Source organism: Pteropus medius, unplaced genomic scaffold (genome assembly GCF_902729225.1).
Source record: "Pteropus medius unplaced genomic scaffold, Ma_sr-lr_union100, whole genome shotgun sequence".
NCBI classification, from domain to species: Eukaryota; Metazoa; Chordata; class Mammalia; order Chiroptera; family Pteropodidae; genus Pteropus; species Pteropus medius.
In genome coordinates this window covers 2,376,410-2,398,320 of record NW_024352786.1, presented here as the reverse complement: position 1 = coordinate 2,398,320, position 21,911 = coordinate 2,376,410, and the positions used below count along the sequence as shown (strand labels likewise).

The 21,911-nt window shown below is 33.8% G+C and overlaps 1 protein-coding gene across 2 annotated transcripts in view; it reads left to right on the top strand.

Moving 5' to 3' along the window:
• The window catches only part of MANBA (mannosidase beta), an 81,778-nt gene that overhangs the window by 48,984 nt on the left and 10,883 nt on the right, over nucleotides 1–21,911 (top strand). For both annotated transcript variants that reach the window (XM_039848888.1, XM_039848889.1), the window contains exons 12-13: nucleotides 7,824–8,042; nucleotides 13,545–13,709. In XM_039848888.1, the coding sequence (XP_039704822.1) occupies nucleotides 7,824–8,042; nucleotides 13,545–13,709 (384 nt within the window). The remainder of the gene's footprint in view (nucleotides 1–7,823; nucleotides 8,043–13,544; nucleotides 13,710–21,911) is intronic.

The following is a 21,911-nucleotide window of genomic DNA, read 5'->3' as shown; positions in this document are numbered from 1 at the left end:
TTTCTGTCTGACTTATTTCAGTTAATGTAATGCCCACAAGGTCTATCCATGTTACAAATGGCAAGATTTTATTCCTTTTTATGGCTGAATAATATTTCGTCACATATATGTATCACATTTTCTTTATCAATTTATTCTTTGATGGACATTTGGGTTGTTTCCATATTTTGGCTATTGTAAATAAAATTGTAATGAACATAGAGGTGCATATATTTTTTTCAAGTTAGTGTTTTATTTTTTCGGGTAAATATCTAGAAGTGGGATTGCTGGATCATATGATAGTTTTATTTTTAATTTTGTGAGGTCATGCATACTGTTTTCCATAGTGGCTGTACCAATTTACATTCCTACCAACAGTGTACAAGGATTCCCTTTTCTCCACTTCCTTGCCAGCATTTCTTATCTCTTGTCTTTTTGAAAATAGCCATTCTAACAGGTGTGAGGCGAAATCTCATTGTGCTTTTGATTTGCATTTCTCTGATGATTACTATTGTTGAGCACCTTATCATCCAACTGTTGGCCATCTGTATGTCTTTTGAAAAATGTCTATTCAGATCTTCTGCCCAGTTTTTAATCAGATTGTTTATTTTGCTGTTGAGCTGTGTGATTTCTTTATATACTTTGGATATTAACCTCTTATCAGATACTTGATTTCTAAACATTTTCTCCTAATTGGTAGGTTGCTCTTTCATTTTGTTGATGGTTTCCTCTGCTGTGCAGAAGGTTTTTAGTTTGATGTACTCTCACATATTTTTGTTTTTGGTGTCAAATCTAAAAAATCATCGCCAATAGTGATGTCAAGAAACTTACCACCTGTATTTTCTTCTAGGAGTATTATGATTTCAGGTCTTACAAGCCTTAAATCCATTTTGAGTTAATTTTTTGTGTACGGTCTATGGCAGTAGTCCAGTTTCATTTTTGTGTGTGGCTGTCCAGTTTTCCAACACCATTTATTGAAGAAATCATCCTTTCCCCATTGTATATTCTTGGCTTCTTTGTTGTAAAATAATTGACCATATATATGTGGGTTTATTCCTGGGTTCTCTATTTTGTTTCATTAATCTATATGTCTATTTTTATGTCAATACCGTACTGTGTTAATTATTATAGCTTTGTAATATAGTTTGAAGTCAGGGAGTATGATGTCTTCAGTTTTGTTCTTTCTCAAAATTTCTTTGGTTATTCAGGGTCTTTTGTGGTTCCATACAAATTTTTGGATTGTACATTCTATCTCCCTGAAAAATATTATTGGAATTTTGAGAAGGATTGAAGTGAATCAGTAGATTGCTTTGGGTAGTATGATCTTTTTAACAATATTAATTCTTCTAGTTCACGAGTACGGAATATCTTTTCGTTTATTCATGTCTTCTATAATGTCTGTGTCAATGTCTTATAATTTTTAGTACACAGGCTTTCACCTCCTTGATTAAATTCATTCCTAGATATTTTATTCTTTTTGATGCAAGTATAAATGGAATTCTTTTCTTAATTTCTCTTTCTGATGATAGTTCATTATTAGTGTATAGAAATGCAACAGGTTCCAGTATACTGACTTTGTATCCTGCAGCTTTACTGAATTTGTTTATTAGTTAGAACAGATTTTTGTGAAGTCTTTAGGGTTTTCTTTATTTAATTTCATGTTATTTACTTCTTCCTTTCCAATGTGATGTCTTTTATTTCTTTTCCTTGCCGATTTACTCTGGCTAGGACTTCCGATACTATGTTGAATAAAGTGGTAAGAGTTGGCATCCTTGTCTTGTTTCTGATCTCAAAGGAAAAGCTTTGAGTTGTGCACTGTAGAGTATGATGTTAGCTATGGGCTTGTCATATATGGCCTTTATTATGTTGAGGTACATTCCTTCTACACCTACTTCGTTGAGTTTTTATCATAAATGGATGTTGAATTTTTTATCATCTTTTGAGATGATCATATGATTTTAATTCTTCATTTTGTTAATGTGATGTATCATGTTAATTGATTTGTGGATATTGAAACCCTTGCATCCCTGGAAAAATCCCAGTTGATCATGGTGTATGATCCTTTTAATGTATATTATTGATTTGGTTTGCTAACATTTTATTGATGATTTTATTTGAGATTTAGCTTGTTTCTTGAGGTAAGCATTTATCACTATGATATTCCTTCTTAGAACTTTTCTGCTGTATTCCATAAGTTTTGGTATGTTGTATTTCCATTTTTCTCAAGTTATTTTTTGATCTCTCTCTCTCTCTCTCTCTTTGTTGACTCACTGGCTGTTCAGTAGCCTATTGTTTAATTTCAACATATTTCTCCAGTTTTTTTTCCTTGAAATTAATTTCTAATTTCATACCACTGAGGTCAGAAAAGAGGCTTTAAATCTTCTTAAATTTGTTAAGATTTGTCTTAGCATATGATCTGTCCTGGAGAATGTTCCATGTGCACTTGAGAATAATGTGCATTCTGTTGCTTTTGGTTGGAATGTTCTTTATATATTTGTTAAGTCCATCTTCTTTAATATGTTGTTTAAGGCCAATGTTTCCTTCTTGGTTTTCTATCTGGATCATCTATCTATTGATGTAACTGGGTGTTAAAATCCCCTACTATTATTGTATTGCTGTCTATTCTTCCTTTAGGTCTGTTGATATTTGCTTTGTATTTTTAATTGCTTCTATTTTAAATGCATAAATATTTGTAAATGTTACATTCTCTTGTTGGATTGACCCCTTTGTCATTAATGTCAAGGTAATGCCCTTGTTATCTCTTATAGTCTTGGTTTTAAAGTTTGTTTTGTCTGATATATAAGTATAAATATACCTACTTTATTTTGGATTCCATTTGCATGGAATATCTTTTTCTATCCCTTCAGTTTCAGTTCGTGTGGTATGCCACTTCTAAAATTTTGTAAGTAAATAATAAAGTAGAATTTGATATATATCATATGTGAATATGTTGGTATGTGATATAAGGGGAAATGGAGAGGAAAAAGGTGGTTCTCAAATTCATTTTAGGCGGTTCTCTTGCACGACTCCTTGTTTAATAGGCATACTATACTTGTATTTATTACATGCATACATAATATGTCTTAATACAAATTGGCCTTTTTTTGTAGAGAAAGAAGGCAGCATTTTTTTTGTTTTTCAAGTATTGCCTTCAAAATTTTACCTTTTTAAAAACTTATGTTTAACATGTGATATAATAATCTGATTGTATTTACAGTTTTTATCTGTATTAGATGTTTTAAATATTTGGCTATATCTTGAAACAATTTGAAACAAGACATATTTAAAGGAACAGTATGTAATTTTGGTACCTAAATATGCCAAGTTGATGGCACTATTTTATTTGTGTGAAGAAATTTCAGTGAGAATTCATGAAAAACACAGGTTTAAGTTTTTAGCTTATCTGATATGCTAAGCCATGTGTCATGAATGAAGAAGTTTTCTATTCACAAAATGCAATGGTTTAAGCTTTATAGAACATTTCTTTTATAATCTTTTTACTCATGGTATTAATATTACATTTTTCATATTTGATGGGTTTAAGAAATGGATTTTAATATCTGAGGATTGTCATTTCATAGCTTAGTCATTAGGAGCTCATGACTCCAAGTCCACTACATGTCTATGTAATCTTAGGCTGGTTACTTGATCGCTGTTTTACCATTTATAAAATTGGGTTAGCGATAGCAACTGACTCTTAAGAGTTGTTATGTGGATCAAGTGAGATAATGGATGCAAGGTGTATTACACAGACTTTGGCACACGGTAGACTTTTAATTAATGCTAATCATCGTTATCATCATTTATTGGTTTCACTCGTCAAGATAGATCTTTGGAGTCTTACAAAGTTTAATCTCTGATTTAAATACTACATTGTTGAACTTAAAAAAAAATTATGTCCTATGTGCCACTTCTTCTCCACCTTTAAATAGAAATATGGTGCCTTTCTCATAAGGGATATATGTATTTTAAATTAATTTTCTGAGCAATAATTGATGTTTGCCAATTTCTTTAAAGATGGGCAGGATTAAGTATTATATAATCATACCATTGTTATTTGTATAAAAGCATAAAATATTTAAGGAAAAAGACTATAAATGAATCCATCTGTACAGTAATTGTAATCATTAGTTTCCTATTGTACATCATGCTTTAAAAAATATTTTTTTAAATTTTCAATTATAGTTAACATTCAATATTATTAGTTTCAAGTATAACACCTTGCTTTTAAAAAGTAGTCATTCTCTTGGTCTATCTTATGGTGTCTCTTGGTCTGAATAAGCATTTAAGGTTTTGACCTAGAAGGAGGTCATTTTTTGATTTGAGACTAAAAATCAAGCCTCAAGAAGAAATGATACAGAAATGGAGAGAAATCATAGTGCATTATCAGGGGTGGATATTTTTAGGCAGAGACTCATTAGTAATTTTACTGACTGGCTCAGCTTATCAAATTGTTCAAGAATCTAGAGGAATGGAAGGAAATCAATCAAGCATTGTTGATTAAAACCAATTGACTGGCCTTCTCCAGTTTTAGTTCAAAGCCATTATAACAGAATATCGTTTAAAATTTAAGGGTACTCACAACCTTACCATGCTTTTTAGTGTTTTAAAATGCAACCAACATCTGCTGAGTACCTATTACCAAGAGCAAAGCCTCATTCCCAATGCTGTGGGGAAATTGTTATCCTTATGGGGCTTATATTCTGCTCTCAGGGAAAAGCATGGGAAGAGTTACTAGTTCTACTGGGCAGAGTGAAAGAAGTGCTATCAAAAATGTAATTCTCAAATGGTGGGAAATATGTGGACGAACCATTACTTTTACAAAGAAGGATCTGAGAAAGCTTTCATGTAAAAGGTGACTTTCAAACCAAGCCTTAAAGGTGTAGTAGAATTTGAGACAAAAGATTGTTCAGTAGGTATTTTAGGCCATGCAAACAATGTGAATAAAGATAAAAAGACGTGGAAGTATGTGTTCGTATAGGAAGCAGCAAGCATAGCCTAGTGCTTGAAGCAAAGGACTCCTGGATTGGCATTGGAAAGTCAAATATAGAAAAGGTTGTTTAAAAACAAATCTTGAAAGGACTTCAAATCCTGTTATGGAGTTAGGCTTCATTCAGAAACAGTGAAAAATGGTGAATATTTTGGGTGAGAGGAAGAACTTTATCTGACCCATGTTCTGGAAGGTAACTTTGCTAGCAAAGAAGAAGGGAGATGAGAGAGTTTAGGCAAGGAAACCAGTTATGAAAACTTGGAATTCCAAGTTATTGAGAATATTAGATGCCAAGCATTGATATATTAATTATGATTCTTATTAATTAATATTATAATCTATTAATGATATAAGTGTTTTGTAGAATTTAATTTTTCCAACTACTCAGGAATGTAATAATATAACCTTATTTTAGAGATGAAGACATTGAAGGGTTAGAATGATAAATTGCTCAATAAATTGATCATAGGTAGTGGAGTCCAATATAGTGAGGCTGGATGTGAGGTGGAAAAAAATATTTGAATTCAGAATGACTGAATGTGGGCAGTGAAAGAGAGAGGAAAAACTGAAGATGACTCTTACTTGGATACCCTTAATGAAGGTAGGAAGCACAAATAAGTTTGGGGTTAGTAAACAAAGAATTCTGCTCTGAAGAGTTGAATTTGAGATGTTGGCAAGACAAACCGGGCGGAAGTGTGGAGCTGGTTACTGAGAATAGAAGTGTGGAGGTGAAGTAGTCTGGTAGTAACTGGCGAAAGCAGAAGCCTTGGGAAAGGGTAGTGGTAAGGAGAGGCTGAGGAGAGAGCAGTATCCATCTGAGAAGGGGAGGCGAGCTGGAGAAGGAAGAATCAGAAAGGTCTGGGGAAACCAGAATATGAAAGAGTAGTGGACCAACCCCCAGGAGTGGAGAGAACATCAGAAATAGTGGATATAAATAGGTCACTTACTGAACACCAGAGAGGGAATAGTGTGGGGACTTTTTGTTTATTTGGTAAGTCGACGTCTGTGGGTAATTTTTGAAAAGCAACAAAAACAATTTCAGTTGACTGGGCTGATCAGGAACTGAATGTCAGGGGCTGAGGAGTGAGTGGGTGGTAAAGAAATCTGGTGGACTGCAAGGGACCAAGGGAATTTTTTATTAGGATGAGGGGAGTTCTTAGGCTGAGGAAATAGGGCAATAGAGAGAGATTATTGATTTTTAAAGAGTGGAAGACAAGTTATTGGCTATAGTTCTAGGGTAAACTAAAACAATGACCAGAAGACAGACAGGCTGGCAAAGGATAGGAGTAAGGATTTTTTTTTTCTTTTGACAGAAGAGAAACAAGAAAAAATGGTTGAATATACCAAAAAAATTGAGACCTAATGGAGAAAAGTTGTGAAAATTATTTTCTGATAACCTATTTCTGAGGGATGCCTTCCTTACTGGCCTTCTATAATATGTTTTATATTTCCAAAGAGCCCTGTATTTTTCCTTTAAAACATTCATCATACTTGTCACACTTGTTCAGCATCTGGTTTCATCAGTAGATTTTGATCTGCTCTTTTAAGAGGTCAGTCGGATGTCTGTTCCCTGCTGAACCTCCAGTATATAGAGATTGCTGCATGCCTGGCACATAGTCAGTGCTCCAAAGAGATTTGATGTGTCAGTAGTTGACAACTTCATCAATTTTCTCTTTATGTATTGTTGCAGTGCTGCAAAATGCCTAACAAAATAAACACTTGACAAATATTTTCTAAATGAATGATTCTTCTCAGTGAAATAGGAAGTGAATTCATTTATTAAGATGATAACTAAATCATTTTAAGTTCTACCCATGCGTGAGGCACTATAATAAGCACTTATACGCTAGCTGCTATAACAAATAAACCACGGTGTTGCAGTGGTTTCCATAATAAAAGTTTCTTTCTTACTTGTTAACACTACAAAATGGCTGTTCCTGATGGATGGGCAGCTCTCCTCCTTTCAGAGACCTAAGTCCCTTCCATCTCCCAGTTTCATCATCTCCTAGGCTCTTACCTTCAAATGAGAGAAAAGGTTGAGAATGAGGCACCTGGTCCCACAGAGATGCTAAGAGACTAGAAAGCCACCTCCTAGGGAGAGCTCTGTATTATAGAAATGAAGACATGAATTTTGGTGGACACTCATCCACCTCTTCTACACATGAGTTCCTTACCATTTACAATAGCCCTATGAAAGAGGTACTTTTATCTCCATTTTACAGATAAGGCTACTGAGGCACAGACCTGTCTAAAAACAATAAGGTTCTGATTTGGGATTTAAACTTAGGTCCATCTGACTCAGTAGCCTCTATTGTTAATCACTAGACCAGTGTTTCTCAAGTGGAGACAATTTTATCCCCAAGGGACAAGGGGACATTTGGCAATGTCTGTTGATATATTTTATTTTTTGGGAGGCACTATCGGCATGTAGTGGGTAGAAGCCAGGAATGCTGCTAACCATCCTAGAATGCATAGGACATCCCAATCCCCAATATACACACACACAACAAAAAATTATCAGGTCCAAATTGTCAGTAGTGCCAGGGTTGAGATATTCTGCACTAGACTGTACACTACCCATGATGGTAGAAGGTAAGGTCGAGGCAAGATATGATTGAAAAAGATTAGGAACAGCTGCTGTGAGGAGTAAGCTAAATGTTAATTATGTAAAGGATTGTCGAATAGCAGAAAGGTGCTGGTGGTTGCTGAATGTGGAAGAAGGTAAATGGTTCTATTATTTTTCTATCAGCTACTTGGTATTTCTGGGACTTGATAGTATTTTTGAAAAAGTAAGTGATCTGTACTTTACTGGGTGAAAACATTAACCTTTAAACCATTTTATTTCTGAACTCAGGTGGACAAGACTCGTCCTTTTATTACATCCAGTCCTACAAATGGGCTCAAATCCATTAGAGAAGGCTGGCTCTCTCCCAACCCATATGACACGAATTTTGGTGATGTACATTTTTATGACTATGTCAGTGATTGTTGGGATTGGAAGACTTTCCCAAAAGCTCGATTCATTTCTGAATATGGATATCAGTCCTGGCCTTCCTTCAGTACATTAGAAAAGGTAAGCCATCTTTGATTTCCTAGTGATTCAGAGTAGTGGACTATGGGCATATGTCACTTCCTCAGCCATGGTTCAGAAAGTCTACTTCTCATCTAAATTAAAGTTTAGGAAGAAGATGATAGAAGATAACTTTTTTTCTTTAACCTTTGCGGAGCTAAACTTTTGCAGTCATCATTTTAGAGAATATAACTTTTTATATTGCTTTTAATTATGTTCCTTCAGGAGCATTTGAAAATTAAATAGGAACCAATGGTTGCTTAACCCTGACTTGTTATCACACGTGAAAGTAACTCTCACTGGCTATTTTCTGTACATCCTACAACTTTTTCTTTTTTTTAATCATTTACAGATATTCAGAACTGGATAGTTTGCTACAGTGAGAGAAATGAATGTGAAAATAAATCTTTGTCTAATGTTATCACATCATATCATTTCTTTTCTCTCCTCTTCCATTTCCTCTTCCTCTTCTTCCTCCTTTTTCTTTATTTTGGTATATTTGATTTTCAGTATGGCATTCCACTTTCTCTGTTCCTGATGATTCAGTTTCATAGATGGATTCAGTTTCGGAGTTTCTGTTCTTTTTTAAACAACTTTAGTGAGACATAATTCATTGACCATCCAACATACCCATTTAATGTGTACAGTTTAATGGTTTTCAATATATTCCCAGAATTGTGAGCCTTCGTGTTATAATTATAGAACATTTCATTACCCCAAAGAAACTCTATACGCATTACTAGTCACTCCCCACTCTCTCTGTCTCTCTTACACCAGCTCTAGATACTACAAATCTGCTTCGCATGTCTATATATTTGCCTGTTCTTCATATTCCATATAATTGGAATCATAAAATATGTGAACATTGGAGACTGTTCTTTTACACAGCATAAATTTTTCAAGATTCATCCATGTTGTATCATCTATTAGTATGTCATTCTTTTTTACCAATGAATAATATTCCATTGTATGGATATACCACCTTTTGTTTGTTCATTGTATGTACATTTGTGTTATTCTGACCTTTGGGCTATTACTGAAAAATGCTGCTGTAAACATTTGTGTACCTGTTTTTTGTGTGAACATATATTTTCAAGTCTATTAAGTTTATACCTAGGAGTGGAATTGCTGAGTCATATGTTAACTTTGTTTAACATTTCAAGGAACTATCAAACTGTTTTCCATAGTGGCTGCACCATTTTACATTTCCACCAGCAATGTATGAGAATTTCAGTTTCTCTGTATTCTTGCCAACACTTGTTATTTCCTGTTTTTGTTTTTCTTTTTACATTTCCTTGGAAATTTACATTTACAGGAAATTTACATTTTGTTGATGGCTGATCACATTGAGTGTGTTTTTATGTGTTGGCCATTTGTATATCATCCTTGGAGAAGTGTCTGTTCAAACATTTTGCCCATTTTTAATTGAGTTATTTATCTTTTCATTATTAAGTTGTAAGATTTTATATATATATGATACATATTATTACATATATACTATATATAATATATAATATATTATATATATATATCATATATCTGATAAAGAACATATCCAGATATGTCCATATATATTCTAGATATGTCATTTATCAATTATGTAATTTGCAAATATTGTCTCCCAATTTTTGGGTTGTCTTTTTACTTACTTGATGGTATCATTGAAAACACAAATATTTTTAATTTTGATGAAGTTATTAATCTTCTTATTAATCTTCTTTTATTAATCTTCTTTTTAATCTCAGTGCTTTTGGTGTTGTATCTAAGAAAGCGTTACCTGACCTAGTCACAAAGGTTTATAACAGCTTTGTCTTCTAGTTCTAGCTCTTAAATTTAGGTCTATGATCTATTTCGAATTAGTTATTCTATATGGTGTGAGGCGGGTATCCAGGTTCATTCTTTTGCATGTGGATGTCTTAACACCATTTACTGAAAACATTATTCTTTACCTCATTATCAAAGATCAATTGACTATAAGTGTTAAGATTTATTTCGGGATTCTCAGTTCTATTTCATTGGTCTGTATGTCATGTCTATTTTATGCCAGAATGCACTGTCATGATTACTGTAGCTTTGTGTAAGTTTTGAAAGCAGGAAGTGTGAGTCCACCAACTTTGTTCTTCTTTTTAAGATTCTTTTGACTGTTCTGGGTACTTTGCATTTCCATATGAATTTAGAATCACCATGCTAATTTCCGCAAAAAAGCATCAGTTTGCAAAGTATTGCCATCTTAACAGTATTGAGTATTCTGATCCATGAACATGTAATGTCTTCTTTAATTTTTTTCAACACCATTTTGTAGTTTTTAGTGTACAAGTCTTGTACTTCTTTGGTTGTTTATTCCTAAATATTTTATTCTTTTGCTATGTAAATGAAATTATTTTCTTAATTTTATTTTCAGATTGTTCATTACTAGTGTATAAAGATACAATTGATTTTTGTATATCGACCTTACGTTCTGCAGCCTTGCAGAACTCACTTATTAGCTCTAATAGATTTTTTGTGATTTTTAAAAAGGGTTTTCTATACATAAGAGCATATAATTTGCAGATAGAGGTAGTTGTATTTCTTCCTTTCCAATCCGGATGTCTTTTACTTACTGTTCTTCCCTAATTGCTCTGGCTAGAACCTCCAGTACAATGTAGAATAGAAGTGGTGAGAACAGACATTCTTGTCCCATTCCTTTTCTTAGGGAGTAAGCTTTCAGTCTTACTGTTTTGTATGATGTTTACTGTAGGTTTTTCATAGATGCCCCTTATCAGGTTGAGGGAGTTCCCCTTTATTCTTAGTTTGCTCAGTGCTTGTATCATGAAAGGGTGTTGGGTTTTGTCAGATGTTTTTTCTTCATCTATTGAAATGATCGTGTAGTTCTTGTGCCCCTCCCCCACCACTTATGCAAAGTAACCACAAAAAAAGTTTTAAGACAGTTTCAAAATCTTCCTCAGTTTCACCACCTAAACACAAGGATGTTTACTTCTGCACATCGAAGTTCTATTGTATTTTTAACTTTAATAAGTAATGCCATAAACTTAGTTTTACCCCTTTTTTAAAATTATTATTCCCATATTGTGAGAAACCAAGGAAATCAAGGCACTGGAGAGTGAGAGTTCTATTTATGTCCCTAGAGAGTAAGTAACATATCTGGATCCAAACTTATTATCAGACTCCAGACCATTTTCCTTTCACTATATTTTAGAAAGGTGAGTTTTAGAAATTGCTAAACAATTTATAAAAATCTATAAGCATTTCTATTCACCTCCTGAAAATAATGGATTTGCCATGTTTTTGTGAAATGCCTCATGATGTTCAAAGATACTAAACACCAGATTTTAGAGCAGGGAAAGATGAAGAGAACCCTTTATTTAGTCATTGCCTCTTTTCAAGTTACATTGCTTAGTTGAGGATTTGAATAGGTAATTGGGAAAATAAATGGAACCCAAAGAATAACTTTACATAAAAATTTGACTTTTATATTCAACAAAAACATTAAAATGTTTCTTTCCAGTTTGGGATACATTACTTCTTTGTACACTAATCATATTTTCAACAGGCAGTTATCAGTACTGCACAGTGATTAAAAGCTTGGGCTTAGGAATAAAACATCTGGATTTGAATTTAGAACTGCTCCACGGTAGCTATAAAGCTTTGTACAAATTAATCTTTTTAAATTTCAGTGTCCTTATCTATAAATTAGGGTGAATAGAAGTAAATACCTTTTAGGAGTGTGTGTGTGAATGTGTGTGTGTGTGTGTGTGTGTGTGTACCCACACATGCAGGTGTGCATGTGTGAATGTGATCGTGTGTAAAATTTAAGTCAATTAATACATTGAAGCACTTAGCACAATTCTTGACACATACTGAGAGCCATAAATGTAAGCTATTGTTGCTATTCATAAGGGCCATTCTTGTAATATGATTTGTATGATCGTTTTATTTTCTTTAGCTGCATCTAGATTTAAAGAACTAGAGGCTGGAGCTAGATTGCACCAATTAGTTTTGGATCTTGGGCGAGTTACTTAACTTCTCTGTGCCTGGTTTTTTCATCTGTAAAATGAGGTGATAATAGTGCCTACTCATATGGTTATTATGAGAATTTAATGAGTTAATATTCTTAAAGCAATTAGAATCTCACCTGGTGCTTTCTAATTCCTTCTGGTAACATCATTAAAAACTGAAATTTATGACTTCCAAATGGTTGTTATCAGAAGGTAGAAAGCTTCCCACATAGCAGAAGATCGGGTTCACTTATTATGGGATACATTCAAATCATTACTGATCAGAGAGAGGGCTGAGAGATTCACAGGTGTGTTTCAGACTTTAAAAAGGAAGATGCATAGAAAAGAAAGGAAGACTGTTGGTAAAGGTATGTGCATCTCAGATCTGTAAAGATGACTGTAAATACTAATACCTCTTTTAAATAAATAATAGGAGTAGTTAGTGTTCTCTAAATTGTCTGGTGGTAACAGTTTCAAAAAATAGATATAATTTTGAAAAACTTCCATGTTAGATATGGCTAATATATATTACCTATATTTGGTATAAATAAATTCCTAAAGAATAACTTTTTCTTTTTAAGGAGATTTGTCTGAGCATTAATTGATTACTGGGAGTTATGTCATATTTTATGAACAGGGATTAAGCTTTTGAATTTTCAGGTTTTTTTGAGGGTAGGTAGAATATGTATAACTTGGATTAAAACTCTGATGTTTTCAGGTGTAGCTAGCAGTTTTATATCTTTCTCAAATGCTGACACCATGTTAAATCATAGGCTTAGAGGCCAGAATTATTGCTTTTTTTTTTTCCTTGTAAAAGGTATACTACTAACATGTATGTGGTATTTTTTTTTTTTTTTACTTTGTTTTCTACTTGATGATAGCTTGTAAAAGGATAAAAGAAGATCCTGTAAGTTGTGCTAAGCTTAAAAAAGAAAGATTTATTATTAGGGGAAAGGAGTATCATTGTTTGGTTTATGTCTTGAACAAAATCAAAATTAAACATGTATATATTGAATATATTTAGTAATCACTGAGAAACAAATGAGCAAGTGCTAAAGCATTTACTATTTTAATAGTGATATTTTGTTCCTATTAAAGAATTGACAGTTTTAACAGAATGTTGATTTCAGTCCATTATTCAGTTTTGACCATTTATCTACTTAAGCAGATAAAATGACATTTAAAAATAAATATAACTAATGTTTTTTAAAAAAGAATAATATTTTGGTAAGGTAAGACTTTTCATGGAATTATTAAAATGTAACTTTCTAGGTTTGAATAAGGGAAGGTACAGGTGTCGAATCCTGGTTTTGTGATTCAACTTGGCACAAGTGTGGTCTTTCACCAATAACAAATGTGATGGCAAAAACATTGGTGAAACTGGAGTTGCCGAGCAAACCTTGAGCTTTTTTCCAGTGTGTAGAATACTTTTCATGTTTGTCAGAAATGTGTAGAAAAGTAGCTTTACTCCCAGCTTTCCAATTTGTACCTCTTATTCTTTATTCAAAAGGTTTCAACTGAGGAAGACTGGTCTTATAAAAGCAGGTTTTCACTTCATCGACAACATCATGAAAATGGTAACAATGAAATGCTTCTTCAGGCTGAACTTCATTTCAAACTACCGCAAAGCACAGATCCATTACGTGCATTCAAAGATACCATTTACCTTACTCAGGTAAGGCATTTTCATTCTGGAGTTAACAGTCTTGTGCAGTTAACATAAAAGATCATGTAGATTTTGTAAACTTTATGTGGTGAAAACAATTTGGTTTTTATTTTACTGATTAAGGAATTTATCTTCTTCAAAATAGATGTATGATAACATATAAGACTTGAAACAGTTAATTTTTAGTGTTTGTCTCTCTTACAAGAACAGCTCATAAAGTGCTACAACAAATTGTGCATTAAAATATTCCCTCGCTCAAAATTATTATAATGGTCCAGTAATTAAAACAGTAACATTTCCTAAGGATAAAATGGAACAATGGAACACAATAGAGTACAGAAACAGATCCATGTGTAGTATAGTTACCTGACTTATGGCCATGATGCCACTGTAATCCTGTGGGAACGGATAGTCTTATCACTGAGCAGTGCTGTATCAAGTTGGAATCTTTATGGGGTAATAAATGAACTATGACTCTAACTCCAGATACAGAAATTAACTTTATCAATGACTAAAGATTCAGTCATGAAAGGTAGTGCTATAAATCTTCTAGGAGAATACTTATAGGAGAATATCTTCATTACCTTGGCATAGGCAAACATTTCTTAAACAGGACATAAAAAAACTCTATGAAAGAAAATAATGGTAAATTGGACTTCATTAACATCATAGACTTTTGTATATCAATGGCACCATTTAGACAGAGAAAAGGCAAGCCACGGATTGGGGAATAATATTTGTAGTACATATATCTGAAAAAAGATTTATACAAAATAAAAATTTCTATAAAGCAATAAGAAAAAGGCAGATATAACCTATTAAAAAATGGATGAAAACCTTGAATAGTCACTTCACCAAAGATGTCCAAGTGGCCAGTTAAGTATATGAAAGTAAGCTCAATTTCATTCTTAATCAAGAAAATTCCACTTAAAGTCATGCCTGGATACTTCTACACACAATGTAATTTTAGCACAATGGCTAAAATTAAAAAGATTGACATTACCAACTGTTGGTGAAGAGGTCATGTCAATCTTTTAGACATTGTTAGTAGGAGTGGAAATTTCCAAAGTGTTTAACCACTTTGGAAATTTTTACAGTTGTTTCTACCCAAGTAAAACATTTGCTTCCTCTTCGAATCAGCATTTCTGCTCCTAGCTATGTACTCAAGAAAAATGAGTGCATATATCTGTCAACAGACATCTAAAATAATGTTCATAGCAGCTTTATTAATAATAGCCCCCATCGCTTCTTGACCTTTTGGCTAAGATCAAGTATAATAATAGCCCCCAGCTGGAAACAACCTAAACGTTCTTTAATAGAAAACTTTATAAACAAATTGTGGTATATTTATATAGTGAATACTTCACAGCAATAAAAAAGAATGAACTACTGATATCAGCATCAACTTGAATGGAACTCACAGATATTATGTTGAGCAAAAGAAACACTGAAATTCCAATACAGACAAAATCAATCAAGATGTAGCAAATGAGTGGTAACCACTCTTGTGGAGGGGGATAGTGAATTATGATTAGGAAGGGGTACAGAGACACTTTTTGGAGTACTAAAAAGTTTTTATACCTTGATCTGTGTGCTGGTTACATGGGTATATAAATATGTTCAAAGTCACTGAGTTGTACACTTAAGATCTGTGAATGTTACATGATCACCTTCCCAGACTATTTTGAAAACATCTCTGTTGAGATATAATTTACATACCATACAATTCACTCATTTTAAGTGTAGAGTTAAGTGATTTTTACTATATTTATCAAGTCTTGCAACTATCACCATTATCCAATTTTAGAACATTTTTGAAACCCCAGAAAGATTCCTCGTGCCCATTTGCACTTACTCTCCTTTCTCACCTTTGGCCCCAGGCAAACATTAATCTGCTTTCTGTCTTTATAGATTTTACTTCACTCAATATTTCATATAGTTGTAATCATATAATATGTGATCTTTTGCATTTGGCTTCTTTCACTGAGCATAATGTTTTCGAAGTTCTTCCATGTTATAGCATTTATCTATATCTTATTCCTCTTACTAAATACTATTCTTTATATGATTATACCATTTTTTATTTATCTATTCATCAGCTGATGGACATTTGGATTATTACTAATTTTTGACTTATGAATAATACTGCTTTGAATACTTGTGTACAAAGCTTTGTGCATGTATTTTCATTTCTCTTAGGTAGGAATATATGAGTAAAATTACTGATAGTTTGTGAGAACTAACTTTTTAAGAAACTAGGGAACTAAATTTTAGGTAATATTTTCATCTTAATTTTCCATTTTACTTTTTTTATTTGCCTATTTTATTTCATGAACCTGTGAACTATGTAAAACTATATTAAAGTCACTGCTAAATTATCTGATGTTTTTGCCATACTTGTTTCAAGTTCTGAGAGAGACGGTAAGAGCCTAATCACGGAGCTGATCTGAGATAGATTACAAGTTTTTGTTAAACATGATCACATCGAAATTTTTGCATCTTAACACCTAAAAATATACCAATTTTTATCCAAACTCATGCTCACTCTCATCAGTTTTCTCCTATATAAAACACAAAAACCCAGATGGAAGCTGAAACACAAAACTGTAAGCCAAAGAATAGTATTTTTTAGAAGGTGCTAAATTGGTTAAGAGAATTTCAGTGTTTCAACCATAATCTTATCAGTTAGGGAAGTTTTGCCAGCATAATATGTAATTTATGAACTTACCTCATAGAACCCAAGTTTAAAGATAATGTTGATATCTCTCCCTTTTAAAGTGCTACAGTTCATCCTTATAGCTTTTCATCACCAATATTATATAAAACTGTATCCATTTGGGTTGTGAAACTGGATGATCCTTATTTGTATGTGGTGTGTGTGTGCATTTGTGTGAAACTTTTCAGCTGTTGTTTTTCAGGCTGGCTTTCCTCCTCCCAGCTGTTCATTTTATGACTGTTACTTTATTCTATTTCCTCAAAACCACATTTGGAGAACTGACATATAATTGTTCTTTCTGAACTTATTAGCATTAGAGGTATCTAGTGAAGAAGTGTGGGTGGACAGGTAGAATTATTTGTTTCTGATTTTCGTTGGTGATGTTTTTTGTCTGATAATTTAGTGCTAGTGTCCTATTAGGTGTTGGCTCACAATTGGACTTGTCCTTGTTGGTTCTACCTTGGGATTTTCTGATATACCAGAAGGGATCTGAGATGAAGGAAATCAGAATTAGGATTTTTTTGGTTTAAGGGTTGGCTTTTCTTGACTGAATTACAAATAGGAAATGTTAGGGTAAAAAGTTTTTTTTCCTCCCTTGCTACTTTGATTATAGAACAGTCATCTTTAATCTGTATAAAACCTTTCTTTGGTCCAATTTCTCTGTTCTCATTCCCACCCACTGTTCTTTTTCTCATAGTCTATCAAACTATTCTGAAGAACAGGGTACTTGCCTGTGTGCCACTTTTCAGGTTATCCTATTAAGTGTTTTATTTTTTTTTTCCAGCTTTCAGAAAAATCTTGGCTGAGAAAGCTGTACATTAAATTTCTTCACATTTAGATCCATCCCTACCTTCTCTTTATCTTATAACTGCAAAAGTATCCCTGTAGGCTCTTAGCCTTTAATTCTTCTAATATTCCAAAATAATCTTGCCTTGCCTTTTATTCTCTTACTTTATCCTATTGTATTGTATTCCACATAGCCTACATTCCCAGGCACACCCTCTTCATAGCCTACATTTCCAGGCACACCCTCTTAAGCCATGTCACACATACCTCACTGTTTAGTTGAGGACTGTCTACACTGAAATATATAAACTAACTGTTAAGTGACTTACTCTGCCAGCATGGCCTCTTACTAGTCACTTAGAGGGGAAACTGGGCTAGTGACAATCTTTACTAACCCCTTAGCTTATAGCCCTTTCTAGTGCTATCGTTTATTCTTCACATACTGATTGAGCATGTAGTGAGGGTTAGATGCTTAGGGATATCCTTGAGAAATTCATATTCTTTAGGGGTTCATTTTATTTTCTCATATTGAAAGTAACTCGATCACAAGAATTGAGAAAAAAGGCAGGCTGTGCCCCAGGCATATGTAAAAGTTAGAAGTGTAAAACTCTTAGGAGAAAGCATGAGTGGAAATCTCTCTGAGTGTTTGATGACACCTGCTACCCTGGAACATCGTTTGTTTGGTAGGCAGCACTGAGATGTGATAGACGATCCAGGCCATGCTGAGCTGTTCAGGTGGGGATAAGGTGGATGAAGGAGGGGATATTTATGTGCATTATGTAATTTAACAGTCAGGCAGACAGTCAGCATTCTTTGGTTGTCTACTAAATGCCTGGCCCTGGACCATGAGGTGCTTTCTGTACCTTCTCATATAATTCTAACAACATTTGCAGACATCTGTGTTATTATTTCCATTTTATATGTGAAGAAACAGAGGCTCAGAAAAGCTAATAATTTTGCCCAAGTTGCCAGGGCAATGAATGGAGCGGGCTTCTGCTTTTTGAACTATAATATTGTATCCCTTTACAGTTTCTTTTCTGTTCACTATTTTGGTAAGGGGAATTTTGTAGCTACTGAAGTGTTTGGTAAATTATAACGTAAATTTTCAGCAGTTAAGTAAAGCAGACATCAGAAATTCAGCATTTAAAAAAAAGACTTTATTGGAACAATAGAGAAAATCAACGAAATCAATAGTTAGTTCTCTGAGAAGATCAGCAAAATTGAAAAACCTGTAGCTAGCTTCGTCAAGAAAACAGAGAAAAGACACAAATTACTAAATCAGGAATGAAAAAGGGAATGTTACTATTGACCTTGTAGAAATAAACAGGGTGATAAGAGAATACTACAAACCATTGTATGACAATAAGTCATATAACCTAGTGAAATGCACACATTCCTAGAAAAGCTCAAGAAGAAATAGAAGATCTGAGTAAAACTATTACAACTAAAGAGATTGAATTAATAATCAAAAAACTTCCCTCTATAAACACGGCTTCACTAGTGAAATCTAAAAAACATTTGAAGAAGAATAAACACCAATCTTTCACAAACTCTTCCAAAATAGAGAAGAGGGGAAACTAGTTCCTAATTCTTCTTTTTAAGCCATTATTATCCTGATACCAAAACCAAAGACATATCAAGGAAAGCAAACTAGATCAATATCCCTTATGACTATAGATAGAAAAAAAATCTTCAACAAAATACTAGCAATCCAAATCCAGTAGCACGTAAAAAATTTTATTCACGATAATCAACTGGAATTTATCCCAGGAATGCAACATTGGTTCATCATATAAAAGTCCATCAATGTAATACACCATATTAATAGAATAAAGGAAAAATAGCCATATAATCATCTCAATAGATGAAGAAAAAGCATTAGACAAAATCCAACACCCTTTCATGATAAAAAAAATTCAACGACCTAAATGTAGAAGGGAGATTCTTCTGTTAGAGAGCATCTTTGAAGAACCCATAGCTAATATCATATTTAATAGTGACTGACAGAGAATTTTTTCCCTTAGATTGAGAAAAAGACAAGGATGCATGCTCTTGCCAATTCTATTCAACATTGTGCTGGAAATTCTAGCCAGGACAATTAGGCAAGACAACGCAATAAAAGACACCCTAATTGGAAATAAAGAAGGAAAACTATCTCTGTGTACAGATGACATGATCTTTTATATAGAAAACCATAAAAAAATCCACCTAAAAATCTATTAGAGCTAATAAATTAATTCAGTGACTTTGCAAGATATAACATCAATATGCAGATATCAATTGGATTTTAAGCAACGACAACTTGAAAATGAAATTGAACAATACGATTTACAATAGTATCAAAAAGAGTAAAATACTTTGAAAATTATTTAACTAAAGAGATGAACGACCTGCATACTGAAAACTACAAAACATTGTTGAAGGAAATTAAAGAAATAGAGAGAGCGACTTATTGTAGGAATTGGCTCACATAGTTGTGGAGGCCAGGAAGTTCTACAGTCTTCCATTTGTAAGACAGAAAACAAGGAAAGCTGGACGTGTAATTCAGTTTGAGTCTAAAGGCCTGAGAACTGAAGGGGCCACTGGTTTTAAGTACTGAAGGCCTGAGAACCGGGAGTTCCAATGTCTAAAGGCAGAAGAAGATGGATGTCCCAATTCAAAAAGAGAGAAAGAATTCACCCTTCTTCTGCCTTTTTTATTCAGACCCTCAGCCATTTGGATGATACCCACCCACATAGGTGAGGACGGATCTTTACTCAGTCCACCAAATCATCAGAAACATCCTCATAGACATACCTAAAGATAATGTTTTACCAGCTATTTGGGCATCTCTTGACCCAGCCAAGTTCACACATCATCGCAAGGATATGGAGAAATGGGAACCCTCATGGGTTGCCGGTGGGAATGCAAAATTGTACAATTGCTGTGGACAAGTTTTTCAGTTTTCAGAGTTAAACATAGAGTCACCAGAGGACCCAGAAATTCTATTCTTAGATATATATCCAAGAAAATAGAAAACGTATGTTGACATGAAAACTTGTGCACAAATGTTCATAGCCGCATTTTTCATAATAGCCAAAACGTTAAAATAGTCCAAATGTTTATCACCTAATGAATGGATAAACAAAATGTGGTATATCCATACAATGAAATATTATCCAGAAATAAAAAGGAATGAATTACTGATACATGCTGCACCGTGGATGAACCTTGAAAATATGATAAGTGAAGAAAGCCAGTCACAAAAGGCCACATATTACATATTCCGCTTTTATGAAATATCCAGAGTAGGCAAATCCATAAAGACAGAAAGCAGATTAGTTGTTTTCAGAAGCAGAGGAAAGGGAAGAATAAGGAGTAACTATTAACCAGTGCAGTGTTTTTTGGGGGGGTGATGAAAATATTCTGGAATTAGGTAGTATACAAACCTATATCTATACTAAAAACCAATGAATTGTAAAACTCTAAAAGGGTGAATTACATGGTGTGAATTATATCTTAGTTTGAAAAATGGCTTTATTGGAAGATTCTTATTGTCAGGATAACTTTAAGTAAATAAAGAATATAAATCACGTCTTTCAGGAGAACTTAGACACATGACTACTCCTAGTTCCAAGAATAGAGCCCAGCTACGACTCTGTCACTGTGCAGGAAGGGGATGATAGGTTTTTGTAGACAGCTAGCAACCTCCATCACAGAGGCAAAGCTGGAATTAGAACCTTAGGTCTTGGCGTTCTGGTCCAATTTCTTTTTACCATACCATCTGTTTCTCTAAGGAGACTGATTTCATAAGTGTAATCAGGCAAGCTGCTGAAAATAGGCATATTTTTGAAACTGAAATAAGATTTGTCTGCTAACAATGGGACTGAGTAACCTTGGAAGTGACTAAGCATTTATCCTTCTAATATGTAAAGATTGCCCTCTTTAGGAAAGTGGGCATGAGAGTATAAATATAGGTACAATTTTTAAAGGTTGAAAGAGGCGATTGTAGAGATATTCCAGAGGACTAGGATTGTACAACATTCTTTTGAGAAGGATAGTGGGCAATGGCCTTCTGCATTTTTATGAACAAATGTGTCATTCATTAGCCCTGACGGGGGCACCCACTGGTTTGGGTAAACGCAAATCCATGCTGTTGGATTGGCACCATCTGTCTATGGCATGTACTGCATCATGCAGAACCGGGAGCACTCAGGAATCTCAGTTACCCGCCGTCACACTAAGTTCAGTGTGATAGGCTGCTAGTTAGAGCTTGCCTTGTGCTCTTTTCCTTTCATTGCTAGCAAGGGTAAGGAGTTCTGCTTGCATTTTAAAAAAATTTAAGATTAAAAAATTTAAAGGATTATTAATATTTACCTATTAAGCCAGAAAAGGTAAATTACAGTGAGGAACTTGTTGGAATAGATATACTGAAATAAACATATCTTGCAGGTAGTTCTGAAAATTGGAATAGTTTGGGGACTAAAAACTCAAATGTTTATAGGGAACAGGCAGGTGATTTAAATAGATGAGAGTATGATTATTGGGAGTCGTGGCAAAATGGAATGTGGAGGCCCTGACTTAAGACATTAAACAATGACAACATAAACAAAAAAACAAACAACACCCGCTGTGTGGCCCAGTTGAAACCTGCGTGGAGCTGAGTTCAGCATGGAGGCCACCAGTTCATGGCAAACTCTTGACTGGTTTATAATATAGTCATATGCAAC